We start from the raw sequence: 19,413 nt of genomic DNA, 5'->3' as shown, positions 1-19,413 counted from the left end.
ATCTCACAGGCATCGGCAACTCATCGCCGATTCTCTCAGATGGCGTCTTTGATAGTTCACACTGTGTGATTGACACTCACGTGCACGAGCAGCGATTTGCCCGTGATTTCAGGCATTTGTCTACGATTTCTTAAAACCTGTCGGCGACTAAAAATCTGGGCTAAAATCCTGCAGTCTGAACTCGGCATGAGTGAAGTGTCTCGTTTTCATGTGTATGTTGTTGCAGCAGGGCTTATCCATCAGAAAAGCTCCAGGAGAAACAGGGTTGTTGCTAGAAGGGATACAGCCGCGGATGAGAGTTAACAAGAATTATTAATATTGTTTATTATTGTGTTTTGTTAAAGTCTAACCCGGCCCTAACTATAAGATAATATTATTCATATTATTTATCAATTTACCCATTAAATCGTATTTTGTTAACATCTAAACTAACTCAACCCTCTCAGTGGTATTGTCCAGTGTTTTAAAAGCTGTATCCCTTCTAGACTTCACCCAGACACGGATCCACACACAGCTCAGAGTCTGGCGTATGAACAGGAAGAGGAAGTGGCCGCACCTGGTAGATGTCTGATAGGCTGCTGCTCCCTGAGTCGCTGGCGATGCTGCATCCTGATTGGCTGTTGGCCATGTGCATCTGCTGATGTGGGTGGTCCGTCAGGTGCATCTTGCTCAGGTCACCAGGAAGCTGTGAGGAACAGAAAGGAAGTGTTTAATTTATAATGCAGAGAGAGTGAGAAAACACTGACAGTGAACAAGCACAAGGGGAGATGTTGTGCACAAACCACTTTCATACAGGGTTTAACCTCAGCAGTGTGTGCGTATCTCCAGCAGCCTCTGATGATGAACATGAATGAATTGTGTTTGCATATGCATTTGCACATCGCAGGATTACAATATTTAGTAAAGATGTAAAAGATAAAGATGTTATTAAACATTTATTCATTCCATGCCACAGCGGAATGAACCGCCAGTTATTAAACATTATTTTTAAAATTATCAATGCAATAATGACTGTGTTATTTTACATTAGATTGTTCAATTTTAGATTGATTATATGTTATGCAGATGCACCGCATGGAGGACTCGATCATCCCAGGTGATCTACATGAAGGAAATCTTCCCACATACATCAGATTCAGATCATCTGGTGAAATTATGTACATATTGCAGTACAGAGTATCATGCAGCAAAACATAATATCTCAATGTTAGAGTTTTCCAAAGCTCCAGGGTCACATCTGATGCTCCAGAGAGGTTGAGAATAAGGGAATTACACACTACATGAAAGGCCAAAGGCGGCACGGTGGCTCAGTGGGGTTGCCCTGTGGCCTCACAGCAAGGAGGTCGCTGGTTCGAGTCCCGGCTGGGCCAGTTGGTGTTTCTGTGTGGAGTTTGCATGTTCTCCCCGTGTTGGTGTGGGTTTCCTCCGGTTTCCCCCACAGTCCAAACACATGCGCTATAGGGGAACTGATCAACTACACTGACCTTAGAGTATGGGAGAATGAGTGTGTATGGGTGTTTCCCAGTACTGGGTTGCAGCTGGAAGGGCATCCGCTGTGTAAAACATATGCTGAAATAGTTGGTGGTTCATTCCACTGTGGCGACCCCTGGTAGATCAGGAACTAAGGCAAAGGAAAATGAATGAATGAAAGGTCAAATCTGAGAAAGCCTAATAGCTGAATGCAGCATGTGGTGCGTCGAGTCTGTAATCCAGTGAATGAGCCGGACCGCGGTGTAAAGCTGTGTAAAGGGCATCTGCAACGTAACGATGTCATTAGAGCAAAGCAGAGGAGCTGCTAATTACTGTGTTCATACTGTGCTCATTCACACAGCGGCGGGCGAGGGGCTCTGCCCTGAGCATTAATTAATCATGCCAGAGATTTAATATCAACACATGCTGGCCCACACGCAAAACATGCTGCTCTTACCTACAAGTTTAGTCTGTCTCTAAAGTCCAAATATCTGAACATTCTGAAATCAAGAAGCCTTTTACAGACAAGTAAACATCCTGTCCTGTTTACAGAAATAATGAGACAAAATTAAAGGAATTTTTACTGAAAACAAGCACAATAATCTGACAATGGGGGAAACAAAATACTCTTATGTCAGAAGGGAAAACTAGCTTATTCTGCTATTTTGCCTGTTTTAAGGTAAAAACACTTCATTTGACTCATTATTTCTGAAAACAAGTATTTTCCAACCCAGGCTCATTCTGAAAACGTAGTCCGGCGTATGTTTCTGGAGACTGGGAAATAGGTCCCGGGATGTGTGTATTTTTGCAGTTTTTGTTTTTGGGAATCCGCGAGAGGCCGCTGTGTGCGAGTGCCATTCGCATCTGCACTGTTCTCGCGTAAACCTACCAGAAGCTGCTGATGAACGACTGAATGATTGACTGGGCGACCGGCAAATCGACCGACCGACCGACCGACGCTGCTCCTTCTCTAAACCCAACCAATTTTACCAATGGACCCGCCCGCCCGCCCGCTTACTTCCCTAAACCCAACTGAAGGTTTACAAAAGCCGTCCAGAAGTAGAAAAGCCCTCGTCTGATTTTTATCACGTTTTCAGATTTGACCACATTCTCACCTGTTATTCACTCGTTCTGTTTATCTTTTAAATACTGTTTTTGTCTTACGTGATTTCTGGAACCATTCTTCCCCATACATGTCGTCGTGGTCAACTCCTCTCTGTGTCCCAAGTCTGCGGACGTACACGACGAGCTAACTGGACAAACTGGCTGCGGCAGGAATGCCCTCCACACGGAGGTAAGCGCTCAGCTGGTAAGCGCCAAAAGGAACGACCGCCCTGTAGCGTTCGCTTAAAAAATGAAATGCAGCCATACATACCTCCGGCTACATAATTCGTGGTCTCCAGAAACGTCTGCAGGACAACATTTTCAGGATGAGTCTGGGTTGATATTTTTGCTTGTCTAGAAAATGCTTCTTGATTTATTTTTTTAGATATTTGGACTAGAAACAGCAGAAACTGTAAGTAAGAAAAGCATGACATGCAGTGCACATCATCAACACTGGCGCTCAGCTTAACCCTAAAACACTAGCTCTGTTTTCATCTACATATTTATTATGCTGAATTTGGAATATTATACATATAGATGCACATACATTTTGAAAAATGCACATGACAATAAAGCACACAACTGGAGAGGATGAACTCTGTGTCTGATAATAATAAGTGCTCTTAAACTGTGCTGTAATCAGCTGTAGCATGCGTGTGCGTCTGCTCTTCAGTGCTGTAGTTTCAGCTGATCAGATGATCTGACAAATATAAATGTGTGTGTGAGGGTGTTTGCGTCATTAATGTTGGTGTGTCAGATGTGAGATGTTGTTGTGATGACTGTAAAAGGTCTCAGTCCCGCATCAGTCCGTCATCACAGTGCTTCAGTATTCTTCTTCTCCTGTTATTATTCCCTCCAGAACTGTCTTGAGCATCCGTCTGTGCTCATGTCACTGCATTCACCGTGTTCATTGCGTTTGGTCTTGGTGTTCTGACTGATTTATTATAGGAGAACACACAGCGGAGAATCCCCACAGTGCAGCAGACTCCACGTCCCTCAGTGAGATCTGTGCAGGAGCAGCAGGAGCTGAGGAGGAGATGCTCTACTGTGCAGCGCTGATGGAGACGCTGCTGCTCACTGATGATCTGCAGTTGAAGTCAGAACTATTCACCCCCTTTGATTGTTTTTTTTTTTTTTTTTAATATTTCCCAAATAATGTTGAACAGATTGAGGAAATGTTCACAGTGTGTCTGATAATATCTGTTCTTCTGGAGAAAGTCTCATTTGTTTTAATTCGGCTAGAATAAAAGCAGTTTTTCATTGTTTAAGCACCATTTTAAGGTCAATATTATTATTATTTGTTTTTGATAGTCTACAGAACAAACCACTGTTATACAATGACTTGCCTAATTACCCTAACTTTACCCTAATTACCCTAGTGAAGCCTTTACATGTCACTGTAAGCTGAACACTAGTGTCTTGAAGAACATCTAGTCTAATATTATGTGCTGTCATCATGATGAATAGAAAATAAATCAGTTATTAGAGATGAGTTATTAACACTGTTATGATTAGAAATGTGATGGAGAAATCTGCTCTTCGTTAAACAGAAATCGGGAAAAATGTACAGCTGGGCTAATAATACGGGATTCAGGGGGGTTAATAATTCCCTCTTCAACTGTATGTGATATTCCAGTTTTGCTCATAAACCTGTTTCACATGTTTGGATGGAAACACAGAGCTGCCGAGGTTTATCAACACATCAACAGCATGACTGTAACCCTGAAGAAGGAACAGACGGAGCGGATGCTTTATTGAGCAGGTTTCAGCTCTGTCCTTGTGGGAACGCTGCTGAATTATTCATGAGTCCCACCGCACTCACGTCTAGACTGACCGTGACATCAAGATGAAGATCAGACACATCCTGGTGTTCACTTGTTTACTGTTTAGGGCGCGAGCAGGAAACAACATCAGAGCCAAGAGTGTTGAAGCCAGTACTGCGCTCAGCCCCGACAAAACATAGTAAAGCATGATTTAAAGGGACGCGGCGGTGCAACTACGGCAGCTGAGCGGGACATTCATTGTGTTGTTTTGAGGTATTTTTCAGAGCATGATGAAATCAATCTGAATATACAGCTGAAGTCAGAATCATTCGCCCTCCTGTGATTTATTTATTTTTCCCAGTATATCCCAAATGATGTTAAACAGATTCAGGAATTGTTCACAGTATTTGCTCCAATATTTAATATTTATTTTTAATATTTATATATTGTCTAATATTTGTTCTTCTGGAGAACGTATTATTTGTTTTAGTTGGGCTAGAATAAAAGCAGTTTTAAATTGTTTTAAAGCTATTTTAAGGTCAATATTATTAGCCTATTTAAGCTATGTTTTGTTTTTGATAGTCTTCAGAATAAACCACTGTTATACAATGACTTGCCTAATTACCCTAACTTTACCCTAATTACTCTAGTGAAGCCTTTACATGTCACTGTAAGCTGAACACTAGTGTCTTGAAGAATATCTAGTCAATATTATTTACTGTCATCATGACAAAGAGAAAATAAATCAGTTATTAGAGATGAGTTATTAACACTATCGTGATTAGAAATGTGCTGAAAAAATCTGTCCAGTAAACAGAAATTGGAGAAAAAATATAAACAGCTGGGCAAATAATACAGGAGGGTGAATAACAGGAGGACTTCAACTGTATTTAAAGGGATAGTTCACCCAAAAATTCTTTTAAAACACAGTAAAAAAAATAAGGGTTTCACAAAATTCTTGTCCGAACACAAACAGATATACAGGTAAAATAAAAAAAAAGTTTTTTCCAAATGTAAGTGGATTGAACATTTAAAAATTAAGTGTCCCAAAAATGCCTGTTGGTGGATTGGATATGGTTATGGTCGAAAGTTAACCAGAATTATTTATATTATTGATTAAATTTCCCATTTATTGTATTTTATTAACGTCAACCCCCACCCCAACCCTAAACCCAACCGTCACAATACTGTAAAAACAGTAGCTGTATCGAGTATTATTTATGTTCTCTATTAAATGACTCAAAAGACAATGATCCACACTTATCAAGCAATTGCTTAGTACTGTTGCTTCGTACAGTCTTCAGGTGATTTAAAAACACCAACATCTCGGCACAATGCCTTCCTCAGTGTGTCAGTATAACACCCCAACCCTAAACCCAAGCGTCACAGTACTGTAAAATATGAATTATTGTTATACAGTGTCATAAAAAAGCTGCTATACCAACGGCCACCTCAATGATCTAGACTTTACCCTCAGACATCTCCAGAATTGTGTTGTTTCAGCTCATTATAAATAAGCAGCAGAAGCCGTGTTTCTGAGTGCACATACTCTCTGTGTAGGCTGACTTCACATTTTACAGCACAAGACACACTGTCAAAAACTCTACATTTAAGGATAATAAACAGCAGCTGTGGACGCCAGAAATGACCTCAGAGGACATGGTAGAAATGATTTTCAGAATTTTACAGTAAACTTCATTAATTTATTGTAAAAATAATCAGTGTTTTAAAGTATTAATGCTACACACTGCACCTTTGTTACACACACAAACACAACCGTACACAGGTGATGATGATGATGATGAGAAAATATTGACCCACAGCTCATAATAAACAACTGCACCCACAAACAGGGAAACACACTAATATATAGAAGACGAACAACTGCTGAACACCATCATGACCAAACACTCATAAAATAATGCAACACACATCATTTATCAGCATTAGATCCAACATAAATCTCGAATGCACATCACTGATGAATGAAAAATAAAAAGAGCCAGAGTACTGTCAACATTCATCCATTTTCCTTCAGCTTAGTCTCTTATTTATCAGAGGTTGCCACAGCGGAATGAACCGCCAACTATTCCAGCATATGTTTTAGGCAGCGGATGCCCTTCAAGCTGCAACCCAGTACTGGGAAACACCCATACACACTCATTCACACACACACACACACACACACACACACACACACACACACACACACACACTCATACTCTACAGCCAGTGTAGTTGATCAGTTCCCCTATAGCGCATGTGTTTGGACTGTGGGGGAAACCGGAGCACCCGGAGGAAACCCACACCAACACGGGGAGAACATGCAAACTCCACACAGAAACACACACTGACCCAGCCGAGACTCAAACCAGCAACCTTCTTGCTCATGGGCCATGAGGCCACAGTGCTAACCACTGAGCCACCGTGCCAGCTGTAATGTCAACAAAATATCATAAAACGTGAAGTAAAAGTCCGTGTACAGCATATGAGGATGAGGAAGCTTCACATTTTTACTGTATCATTGTAGGCATTGACGTTTGGGTCAGTTTTCGTGTACGGTGTGTTAATAGAGTGTGTGTGGAGGCAGTGCTGTGCCGAGGGTAAAGCAGCTGTCATCTCACAGCATGTGCTCGGTGTGAACAGAGCATCCGTACGGCACCTTCACACTCCAGACACACCACAGATGAACTTTAACCTCAAACTCACACACTCAAAACACCAGAGTAACACAAGTACAGTGCAGTAAGATCACAAGTGCAGTAAAATCACACGACAGAAGCTCTTTTCCATGTTAAAGGTAGTTTCAGTCATAAACATCTGCGACAGCGACACACCAAATATCTGTTTTAGAAGCTTCAGATGACGTAGTGGTGCAGTAGGTAGTGCTGTCGCCTCACAGCAAGAAGATCGCTGGTTTAATTCTCGGCTGGGTCATTTGGTGTTTCTGTGTGGAGTTTGCATGTTCTCCCTGCGTTCGCATCTGTTTCCTGCGGGTGTTCCGGTTTCCCCCACAGTCCAAACACATGCGCTATAAAGGGAACTGGGTAGGCTAAATTGTCCATAGTGTACGAGTGTGAGTGAGTGTGTATGGGTGTTTCCCAGAGATGGGTTGCAGGTGGAAGGGCATCCACTGCGTAAAAACATATGTTGGATAAGTTGGCGGTTCACTCCGCTGTGGCGACCCCTGATTAATAAAGGGACTAAGACGAAAAGACCATGAACGAATGAATGAGAAACTAGTTTCCATTTCCACAACGTCACAGCAGAACAACAGCATAAACTACCCTGACCATGACCACCTCAGGCACTGATGATGTGCTTTATTCAGTGTTTGATGCTCTCTATAGGAGTTTCAACACATTTTACACTGCATTTATCCCCCTTCTGAAAGAGCAGCAGATAGTTCACCTTAAAAATAAAATAACCAGCAGATGCTTTGAAAACAAAAGTCAGAACTGAAACTGAGTGCAAACCAACAACATCCGTCCCTCAGTAGCCTATTAATAATGTTCAAGAGCTTTAATGCGTGTTTTAATATGCATAATTAGAGTAAAAGCCTTTTGAGAGTGCAGTGCTGCTGTTTAAATGTTTCTGTCATGATATTGTGTTTGGTGTAATACACATATAGACACACACACACACACACACACACACACACACACACACACATATATATATATATATATATATACTATCTAAATATAAATAAACATTTTATCAAATATATGCATGCATGTGTGTATTTATATATACAGAATAAATATACACAATACACACACACATATACATATACAGCTGAAGTAGGAATTATTAGTTTCCTGAATTATTCGCTCCCTGTTAATAATAGGGTAATTAGGCGCTATTTATAGATAATTAAATAATTAATTAAGTCATTGTATAACAGTGGTTTGTTCTTTAGTCTTTAAAAAAAAAATAGCTTAAAGGTCCTAATAATATTGACATTAAAATGGGTTTTAAACAATTAAAAACTGCTTTTATTCTAGCAGAAATAAAACAAAACAGACTTTCTCCAGAAGAACAAATATTATCAGACACACTGTGAACATTTCCTGAATCTGCTCAACATCATTTGGGAAATATTTAAACAAGAAAAAAAAATTCAAAGTGGGGTGAATAATTTTGACTTCAACTGTATATAAAGATATATATGCATACAGTATGTGTGTATGTATACGTGTGTGTGTGTATATGTGTGTGTGTGTGTATATATATATGTGTGTGTGTGTGTGTGTGTGTGTGTGTGTGTGTGTAATGTCAAAACAAACTTTTATTTTGGATGCAATTCATGGTGATTAGTTCAGCAGTTTGTATATGATATTATGTAATGTTATGTATTAATGTCTGTAAAGTGCTGTAACTGTATAATAATTCTGATCTGTCCATCAGCGAGTGGAGCGTCTCAGTGTCTGAATATCCTCCAGCAGATGCGCAGAGCTTTTATCTGCTGTCCAGGGAGGTTTAGGGTGTCGTGTGGACAGGAAGGTGAGCGATCGGGATCAATACTCCCAGCATTAGCCTCAACACATTCCCTTTACACCGCTCAATTAAGCTGGAGGAGAAGAACACTACTGCACTTACACGGAGACTGTTCTGCTGACACACACTAACACACACACAGAGAGAGAAGCCACTGCATGTGTTTGGACTGTGGGGAAACTGGAGCACCTGGAGGAAACCCACGCCAACATGGGGAGAACATGCAAACTCCACACAGAAATGTTCTTTGCTGTGAGGCGACACTGCTACCCCCTGCGCCACCGTGCAGCCCTTTTTGAAAAACTCCCAAGCATTTTCCCCAATTATGTGTCAAAATAAGATTTGTCATGAAAAGATCATCCCATTTGTTGAAACCAGGGCCGACGCGTCCATAGAGGCGACCTAGGCAGCCGCCTAGGGTGGCAGTATAGAGAGGGCGGCGTCCATGACACCTCCCTCACCACCCGCGTCCTCACATATGTTCGCACATAGGCGACAGAATAGAGAGGGTGGTGACACCTCCATCAGCACCCGCATGTCCTCAGTTACATCCGCGCATAGGGCGGCAGAATAGAGGTCCGCGACACCCGCGCATCCTCAGTTATATCCGCGCACAGGACGGTAGAATACAGGTCTGCGACACCCGCGCATCCTCAGTTATATCCGCGCACAGGACGGTAGAATACAGGTCTGCGACACCCGCGCATCCTCAGTTATATCCGCGCATAGGGCAGCAGAATAGAGCTCTGCGATACCTCACTTCATTTTCATAACCGGTCACTTTCGTTTTCACATTGGGGTTGAGGGCGGCGTGATCGTCCTCTGCCTAGAGCGGCAGTTCAGCTTGCTCTGGCCCTGGCTGAAACACAGAGAAAGCTGAGGCCAAATGAAGACTGAAAATCAGGCCAGAGTGGATGAAAACGACCCAACAGCACACAAGGGTTAATGATGAATCAATAAAACTCTCGGTGGGGCGATGCAGTGGCGCGGTAGGTAGTGCTATAGCCTCACAGCAACAAGGTAGCTAGGTCGGTGGTTCGAGCCTCGGCTCAGTTGGTGTTTCTGTGAGGAGTTCGCGTGGGTTTCCTCCGGGTGCTCCGGTTTCCCCCACAGTCCAAACACATGCGGTATAGGGGAATTGGGTAGGCTAAATTGTCTGTAGTGTATGAGTGTGTGTGTGGATGTTTCCCAGAGATGGGTTGCAGCTGGAAGGGCATCCGCTGCGTAAAAACCTGCTGGATAAGTTGGCGGTTCATTCCGCTGTGGCGACCCTGGATTAATAACCGGACTAAGTTGACAAGAAAATGAATGAATGAATGAATCTCTCGTTTTTGAGCTGAACGCTGCTCTCCAGATGCAGGACTGATCATCTTATACTCAAATAAAGCAGCTGATTTTTGAGAAACAACACGGAGCGTCATCTCCGCACACAGGGGGAAATCTACTGTCTCTGCTGGAGGCTTTCAGAGGTTTATTCTGCAATAACGCTGCCAAGTTCAAAGATGGCCAGACCGCGGGACACTAATGGAGCCCAGAGACACAAAGCCGAGGCCAATTACTGGATGCTGAATTATGAATGATGGATCTCTTCCAGCTGGACCAATCAGAGCACAGCATGAGCCGGAGCCGCTCGCTGGAACATCACGAGCCGAACAATCCCTGTACAGCACAGATCCTGCGTATTCTTTACTGTCTGTATTCCTACACTGGCTGAAGACACCGTCCTCTGTGTACATCAAGATTTACCAGCAGCGTTGTGACATAGAGTGCTGATCATAGATGATCAGGGTCTCCACAGTAACGTTCTCTACAGTAATATACAGTATATGTGCAGATACACATTAGATTAGTCAGTACCAAAGACAAACCGATCTAACAGGTAAACTGAAGATCACAGTCTAAACATTGCTACACACAAATGAATATGTTGGGGGAATATGAAATACAATTTTAGTAAACAGGAAACATCAAGAGAAATATAAAACACACACATTTAGTTTGATCATTATAGTGTTTTGCTGTTCCTCTATTGAAATCTGTCTCTTCCTGAAGATGTTCGTAAACAAACTGTTGTTTTAATGGATGTAACAGTTTAATAATAGTGCTTTATTTAAAAGCACCAGCATATATAGTGTATATTCACTGGGAAATGCACATTAATGTTCATTGTCAAAAGCAACTGTACTCATTTATGCTGAGCGCTGTGTGTTTGAGTGTGTTTGAGCATTCAGCTGTGTCAATTACAGCATACAATGTCATAAACAAACAAACAAACAAACAAACAAACAAACAAGCAGTGCTTTATTTCCTTTAATTAAACATCTTAGCCATACCTCTGCACTCTGAGGGTTAAGCCATATTTAGGGCTGCACCATATATGGAAATGACAGAAATATGGCAGATGTGCACACTACAATGACTGCATATCATATGTAAGGGCCTTATATTTCTCTAAATTGATTTATCAACTTTTAATACTCTTTAAGACCCCGCATTGTGCATTTGCTGTCTGTCCAAGGCAAATATGAAGCAATGTGCCAAGCTGTGTTAGTGCTTTACTCGTGGAGAAGATGATGGCACATCAGTTTGCAATCAGTTTTCAACATCAAGCAGCAAAACAGCCGTTTTTAATGTCTGAAAATCAATGGCAGTGAATGAGAATGAGGCAGCGGCCGCTTGTATATAAGGAGGAGGTCAACACTGGAGCCTTTGGCGCAAGAGAACAGAGTGAAGTGTGGATGTGCACTGATGTCTGTGTCAGTACAGTCTCAATAATGCAAGAGTGCTTGATGGAGATGAGAAAACCAGAGCTTAAAACACACTAACACACAGACTTCCATCATATCCTTCATAATCATTGACCATGACGTAATATCTGAGTCTGAACTCCTTCATGAGACACGCCCACTTTCTACATCCAATCATCTCCATCCAGAGTTTCTCAGCGTGATGCAGTGTGAAGTGTGATCTTAGATAACGCCGAGAGTCAATAATCACTTAGAGTCACACACACACTGATGGAGAGTGAAACACTGACAGTTTGAGCGGCTCCACGTCACTCTCAGCCAATCACAGCAGACCATTCGCTGAACTGAACAATAACAGATGCAGGACAGGGTTGGGGAAACACCTTTGATTATTTATACAGGGACATCTGCAGTCAGAGCTGCTCAGAAAACAACACACTCACTGATACAAACACCCAGCTATCATACAGAAATAATAATAATAATAATAATAATAATAATAATAACAACAACAATAATAATAACAAAATAACCAATAATAATAATAACAACAATATCAATAACAATAATAACCATATTAATAACAATAATAATAACCATAATAATAATAATAATAACAACAACAACAATAATAATAATAATAATAACAACAGCAATAATAATATTATTAACAATAATAAGGATGATAATAATAATATTATATAATATATTAGCAGCAATAATAATAATAATAACATCAACAACAATAGTAATAATAATAATAATAATAATAATAATAATAACAACAACAGCAATAATAATATTATTAACAATAATAATGATGATAATAATAATATTATATAATAAATTAGCAGCAATAATACAACAATAATAATAGCAATAACAATCATAACAATAATAATAATAATAATAATAATTATGATTATTATTATGATTATTATTATAACAATAATATTATTATTAACAATAATAATGATGATAATAATAATATTAATAATAAATTAGCAACAATAATAATGATAATTATAGCAATACTTATAATAACGATAACATAAATAATATGTATTATTATTAATATTATAAATAAAGCCATTAGATTTTTTTGCCACCATTCAAAGCATTCAGACACCTTACAGTATATAGCAAAGAACTGAAAAACAACAGAAAAGAAGAGCTCATAAAGCAGCAGATCATGACAGCTTTACTGAACAAAACAAACTAAATATCATCATCATCATCATCATCCTCATCATCACCATCATCATCTGAGATTAAGATTAGAAGTAAAATCAGCAGATGAGCAAAGATGCATGAAAAAAACACACAATTAAACTGCACTGGCATCTGCAGCAGAGCAAGCGTCTCCTCAAACACGCACACAAACACACACACACACACACACACAAACACACACAGCAGCGGTTTAATGATGACATCACTTACTTTGGAGGACCACGGCTGCAGGCAGTTGGCATAGCAACGCACCAGGAAAGCCATTTCCCAAATAACAGATGCAAACTTCCCAGTGAAAGAAATCGCAGATGCTCACACACACACACACACACACACACACACACTTGAGGTCAAACAGCAGCAGAATCAGGCATTAGAAGATCCACAGAACAGCATCAGCGCTCCGCAAAACTTCCTCCTCACTCCAGCAAAGCACAACTCTCTGCAGGTCTCCACAATGCAGAGCGGCAGCATCCAGCTCCGCATCCCCGCACACACACACACACGCGCACACACACACACGCGCTCTGCAGACACAGCCATCGATTGGAGGCTGAGGACGGATCTGGCAGAAAGCATGACATCATCACCTGAGCGGAGGGAGGGGAGGGGGAGGGGCTTTGCGTTATTGGAGGAAACGCGAGCGCATTTATTGACCAGCGCGCGCACACACACACAATGACTGCGCGCATACATTAGCGGTGGGACTGGTTATGATAATGCATGAGTTGAGCAGCACACGTGTGTCTGCATCTGTCAGAGAGCTAACAGAGGAGGAGGAGGAGGAGAGTGACAGACATGTGGACAACACACAATACTGAGCTATGACACACACACACACACACACACACACACACACACACACACACACACACACACACACACACACGTACATGCAAATGAAGTGTACACACAAACATAAAATACACACATGTGCTCACACACAAAGTATACACACACACACATATATACACATTAAACAAGCACACACACATACTGTACACACACACACACACCTCTCTCTCTATCTCTCTCTGTGTGTGTGTGATTATAGGATGTGCAGATCTGCTTTGCTCTCCTCAGAAGCTGAAGTATGACATCATCTCTTTCGCAGGCAGCCAATGGGAGCGCAGCACATGGAGCTTCCCGAATATTATGGGCTGCTGCAGATCTCAGATCAGATGCTGATGCGGGAAACACCCTGAGATGGAGACTCTGCAGGCGTTCACTCTTTTAGACCTTCACTGCGCATCTTCATCCAAACATCAAGATCAAACCTTCACACACGATCAGAGACGCTGTGAAGAGCACATCCACAAACACAAGCACCCAGACCAGTTAACACACACACACACGCACACACTCACTTATTCATCAGGGGTCGCCACAGAGAAATGAACCACCAACTATTGCAGCATATGTTTTACGCAGTGGATGCCCTTCCAGCAGCAACCCAGAACTGGGAAACAACCATACACACTCATTCACACACACACACACTCATACACTACGGGCAGTGTAGTTCATCAGTTCCCCTATAACGCATGTGTTTGGACACGAGGAGAACATGCAAACTCCACACAGAAACACCAACTGACCCAGCCGGGACCCAAACAAGCGACCTTCTTGCAGTGAGGCCACAGTGCTGAACACTAAGACAGCATTTATGTTTAATTGAATGTTTTAAGAGTGTGGTTTAAATGTTCACAGTTTGTGTTTCCACTTTATGAGTTTATTGTGCATTATAACTAATAATAAAAATTATTCATAACATCAACAAAGTGCTTTTCTCCTCATGCACCAGCAGTAATTATTATTATTGATTATCACAAGTATTTATTATTATTGTTGATTTATTTAAAGCTCAGACTGGAAGAGCTGTGATATTATGTTTGTGTAATGTCTGGACTCTTATGCATCATGATGTGTGCAGTATGCTTTATTAATGCAACCTCAAAGAAGAAGAAGAAGGAAACAACCGTCACGGGTTGATTTTCTGACATTTTCAACACATGCTGACCTACTAACACTCAGTCTGCTCAACCCATTTGCCTGATTAATGATCGTTCAGGAGGAAAATACACATTTTACATTACTTCAATACTAATAATAATTGGGTTGCAGCTGGAAGGGCATCCACTGCATAAAACATATGCTGGATAAGTTGGCGGTTCATTCCGCTGTGTCAACCCCAGATTAATAAAGGGACTAAGCCGAAAAGAAAATGAATAAATGAATAATAATAATAATTAATTTTATTGTAGGTAGCACAATCGCCTCACTGCAAGAAGGTCGCTGGATTGAGCACCGGCTGGGTCAGTTGGCATTTCTGTGTGGAGTTTGCATGTTCTCCCCGTGTTGGAGTGGAACCTCCTAATTATAATAATAATAATAATAATTAACATCCTAAAACTCTTTTTAATCCATCTAGTAAAGTGTACAGTCAACATGACTCTCCTTTATGTGAATTTTTTATTATTTTTAATGATCATCCAAATGTTGTTTAACAGAGATCTTTCTAATAATAATAGCTTTAATAACTCATCTCTGATAGCTGATTTCTTTTCTCTTCTCCATGATGACAGCACAGAATATTAGACTAGATATTCTTCAAGACACTAGTGTTCAGCTTAAAGTGGCATGTTAAGGCTTCACTAGGGTAATTAGGGTAAAGTTAGGGTAATTAGGCAAGTCATAATGGGAAAATAATGAACATTTTACAGATGGTGAATAATCCTGACTTCAGCTGTACTGTATGCATTATAAACTGACAATGCCATACTGATATGATCATTAACTATCCTTAATTAGGCAAATAAGCTTGATGTGTGTGTGTGTGTGTGTGTGTGTGTGTGTGTGTGTGTGTGTGTGTGTGTGTGTGTGTGTGTGTGTGTGCGCACAGCTGACCTGCTTTAGTCACGTTTACTGAGCACAGAAACAGCACTGCGGTGCACATGAAGAGGGTAAACAGATGACAGACAGGATGTGCTTCCTGTCTGACAGCGAGTGTGTGTGTGAGAGAGAGAGTGTGTGTGTCTGTGTGTTTGTATGTGTGCTTGCATGTGTTTTTGTGTGTGTGTGTTGGTGGATCGATGGGTGTGTTTGTGTGTGTGTGAGAGATTGTGTGATTATGTGTGTTTGTAAGTGTGCATTTGAGTGTGTGAGTGTGTGTGTGTGTAAGAGAGAGAGAGTGTGTGTGTCTGTGTGTTTGTCTGCAGGTGTGCGTGTGTGTCTGTGTGCTTGCATGTGTTTTTGTGTGTGTGTGTTGGTGGATCGACGGGTGTGTGTGGGTGTGTGTGTGTGTATGTGTGTGTGTGTGTGTTTGTGTGTGTGTGTGTGTGTGTGTGTGTTTGTGTGTGTGTTTGTGTTTGTGTGTGTGTGTGTGTGTGTGTTTGTGTGTGTGTGAGTGTGTGTGTGTGTGTATGTGTGTGTGTGTGTGTATGTGTGTGTGTGTGTGTGTGTGTGTGTATGCAGGAGCTTCATTCCCTGTCAGGACTCTGGTGGTCAGTCCTCCTGTAGTCTGTGAGCTGTGGCGGACAGTAACATTAGCAGCCCTCACTCACTAACAGCTGCTCTGATTATTCTGTGTTCACACTGACAGGAGCACGCCTGAACATTCATCAACCAATATACACTGTAAAAATCACATTATCACTAAGTCATGTGAGGATACGGGCAGCACTACATCACTGACATTTTCTGAGACCTGGTGGACAAAGAAACTGAGCCGTGATGGCGGCTACACTGAGCAAACAGCTCATATTCACATCAGTTTCAGGACATTTCTATCCCATTCTCAACAGAATAATTCAGAGACACATTGTGGACACTTGCTCTCCATATGCTGCTGTTTGTCAGTTATTGAACATGTCTGTCAGAGCTATGATCCAGGCTTGTGTACAGTAATCTTGTGGATATTCCTCAGAGATTCAGTCATCAGTGATGGTGTTATAGTGTGTAAGTGTCTGCTTTTAGAATTGCTGTCGGTTTCTTTTGCTTACATTAATATTTACTGGTCGGGAAAATCTGTTTCTTCACTTCTGCTGTTTATACTTTTACTTTGCGCTGCAGTCAAGCGTCACCCTCCTGCTCTCCCTAGTGAAGCTAATATGGAAATAACTGAAACTGCAACTCATTCCGCTAGTCCTGCCTCCAGAATAGAGCAGATTTCTATTGAGCCCACTGTGTAAATGGCAGACTTCACAGCAGAAAAAAAGGTGTTTACAACCTGCTACAAAGAATGATTTTGGTGTATATTGCTAATATTACCCTTCATGACAACTGTGAGGGGGTGAATTTTTATAACTCATCCATTTCCTTTATATTAGGTGTCTATTACATCTGCATCATTAAAGGAGTGGCCATTTGAGTAACAGCTAGGTCTCGCTGGTCACAGTCCCCTCAGCAGATTCCGGCTGATGAGCTGCTGAACTCTGCAGATGCATGGCATTTTTGTGTTGTTTTATGTGGCTTTACACAGTCAGTCGCCCTTTGGAATTATTTCCTACAGTTATCAGATGATATGACACCATCTCTATACATGTATTTGCTTGATTTAGGATCATTTATAATGTTCTTTAGAGCAGTACTGCACTCCAGAATCTGCCAGACTGATCAGCTGTAGGCTCTAGATCAGTCATCTGAAGTGTCGTCATACAGTGTTCTGCTGGAGTTCATCAATAGTCCTGCATTTACTAACACACACTATATCTGAAGTGTTTGGAAGTGATGTGAGTTTCCTCCTCTAGTAATAAGAAAACCGTCATAAGAACATTGTTTAGTGGCTCAGTGTGTTACAGCAGTGTCTTTAAAAGTCTAAACGCTTCATTGATATAGTGAACAGCCGAGCACATGTGGTCAGAACACAAGCGAGTCGCAGGTAATGAAGTATTCAGAGTTTCTCCCACAGAAAAGCCCGTCTAAGCAAAATGCCAGCAGGCGACTGTTGCTCCGCTCACGCTCCGCCTCTTTGCCTTATTTGGTATCCACTGGTCCACTGGTCAGTTGGCCACGCCTACTTGTAGCTTCTTTTGCGTTCTTCAGAAACCTATTGGTGACATCACAGATACCACGTCTATATCTTTTACAGTCTATGATTTCAGTTTATCACACAGATGCACTGACAGTTATAGTAGCACAGATGTTTTAGGGTTAACGATGCTAACATTCGGCACATATTCATCAATTTCTCCGTCCTGGTTGATCTATGTGGGACTTCTGCTGAAGCACAGTGCAGGCCTGTTTCTCATTGGTTAATACCAGTTGCACAACATATATCCAGCTTCATGGCTTCATTAGCCTGTGCAAGAGACAGTAACGTTTTGTCCACCAGGGGGCGTTCCCCTAATGCTGAAACTATCAATTGTGGAAATATGTGCTCTAGGGTATGTCCAGCTGCATTTAGTGTGTAAAACGAACGCTACAGGGCGATATGATGACGCAGACAACTTCTGTTCCTTTTCGCACGTAACTATTCTATATGGACGGCTTCTCCATCACGGTCAGTGTGCTTGGTAGCTCGCCTTGTACAGCATCAGACTTGGGATGCAAATCTGCTATATAAACTGTCTTGCCGTGCCTAGAAACAAGACAAAAACTACAAAATGCACACACACACACACAGAGAGAGAGAGATAGAGAGAGAAAGAGAGAGAGCAGTCCTCTGCTGTGAGTGTATGGAGCTGGGAGGGTCTCGCGGACCATCATGATGTCATGGTCTAAAATTAGAGCAGCAGAAACAGCAGCAGCAGCAGCAGCCGCAGAGCTCCTTCTCATGTGTGTGAGCTGAGAGAGTTCAGGCGGGCTGAGACTTCACTATACTGAACACACTACAGCCACTGCTTCTGTCTCCACTGGAGTCACTCCACTACAGCACATCAACACTGCTGCTGAAACACACACTCAGGCATCCAGAAGCTTTCTCAAACAACAACCTGAAGAGCGAGACCCATTTGACCAATATGATTTCATATTTCATAAGTTCTTGATAAGTAAGCATGTGAGTGTTTATACAGTATATGCATATACATGCCAAAAGAGGTGTATAGGTTTAATTATATAATATAAATATATACTGTGTGTGTGTGTGTGTGTGTGTGTGTGTGTGTGGTGTGTGAGTGTGTGTGTGCGTGTGTGCGTGTGTGTGTGTGTGTGTGAGTGTGTGTGTGTGATTTGCTTCTCTCCTGACTAATTTAATGTATTGTTCATTGATCAGTGATTATTTAAGATGATTTCTGATTGTTATGGAGAGGGTCCGTGAGGTTTGGGGTTTTCTGTGTTGTAATTGTGTTAATTTTTTGTTTAGTCTTTCGTCATGTCTTTATAGGGACCCCCTTCATTCATTTTCGGTCCCTTTATTAATCTAAGGTCGCCGCCGCGGAATAAACTGCCAACTTATCCAGCACATGTTTTATGCAGCGGATGCGCTTCCAGCTGCAACCCAACACTGGGAAACACCCAAACACTCTTGCATTCACACTCGTACACTACGGGCAATTTAGTTCATCCATTCCCCAATTTTCTTGCCTAAACAAAGCGAAAGCACTTAACAGACTCACATTTAAGAGCGAGGGGCGGCCCCTGGTGGTTCGGCGGTA

General features: G+C 41.5%; 2 protein-coding genes across 17 annotated transcripts in view; both read right to left on the bottom strand.

The window, feature by feature from the left end:
• The window catches only part of ddx46 (DEAD (Asp-Glu-Ala-Asp) box polypeptide 46), an 800,864-nt gene that overhangs the window by 193,201 nt on the left and 588,250 nt on the right, over positions 1-19,413 (bottom strand). The gene's annotated exons all lie outside the window — the stretch shown is intronic.
• The window catches only part of rapgef6 (Rap guanine nucleotide exchange factor (GEF) 6), a 77,479-nt gene that overhangs the window by 33,488 nt on the left and 24,578 nt on the right, over positions 1-19,413 (bottom strand). For 12 of the 16 annotated variants that reach the window (XM_073935544.1, XM_073935551.1, XM_073935547.1 and 9 more), the window contains one exon: positions 557-685. In XM_073935544.1, the coding sequence (XP_073791645.1) occupies positions 557-685 (129 nt within the window). Of the gene's footprint in view, positions 1-556; positions 686-13,027; positions 13,385-19,413 lie in introns of those variants that run through there. The other 4 variants (XM_073935556.1, XM_073935557.1, XM_073935558.1 and 1 more) reach the window with 1 other exon arrangement.

Source organism: Danio rerio, chromosome 21 (genome assembly GCF_049306965.1).
Source record: "Danio rerio strain Tuebingen ecotype United States chromosome 21, GRCz12tu, whole genome shotgun sequence".
NCBI classification, from domain to species: domain Eukaryota; kingdom Metazoa; phylum Chordata; class Actinopteri; order Cypriniformes; family Danionidae; genus Danio; species Danio rerio.
Note: the sequence above shows the minus strand (reverse complement) of the source record. Positions and strands in the feature narration are given on the sequence as shown.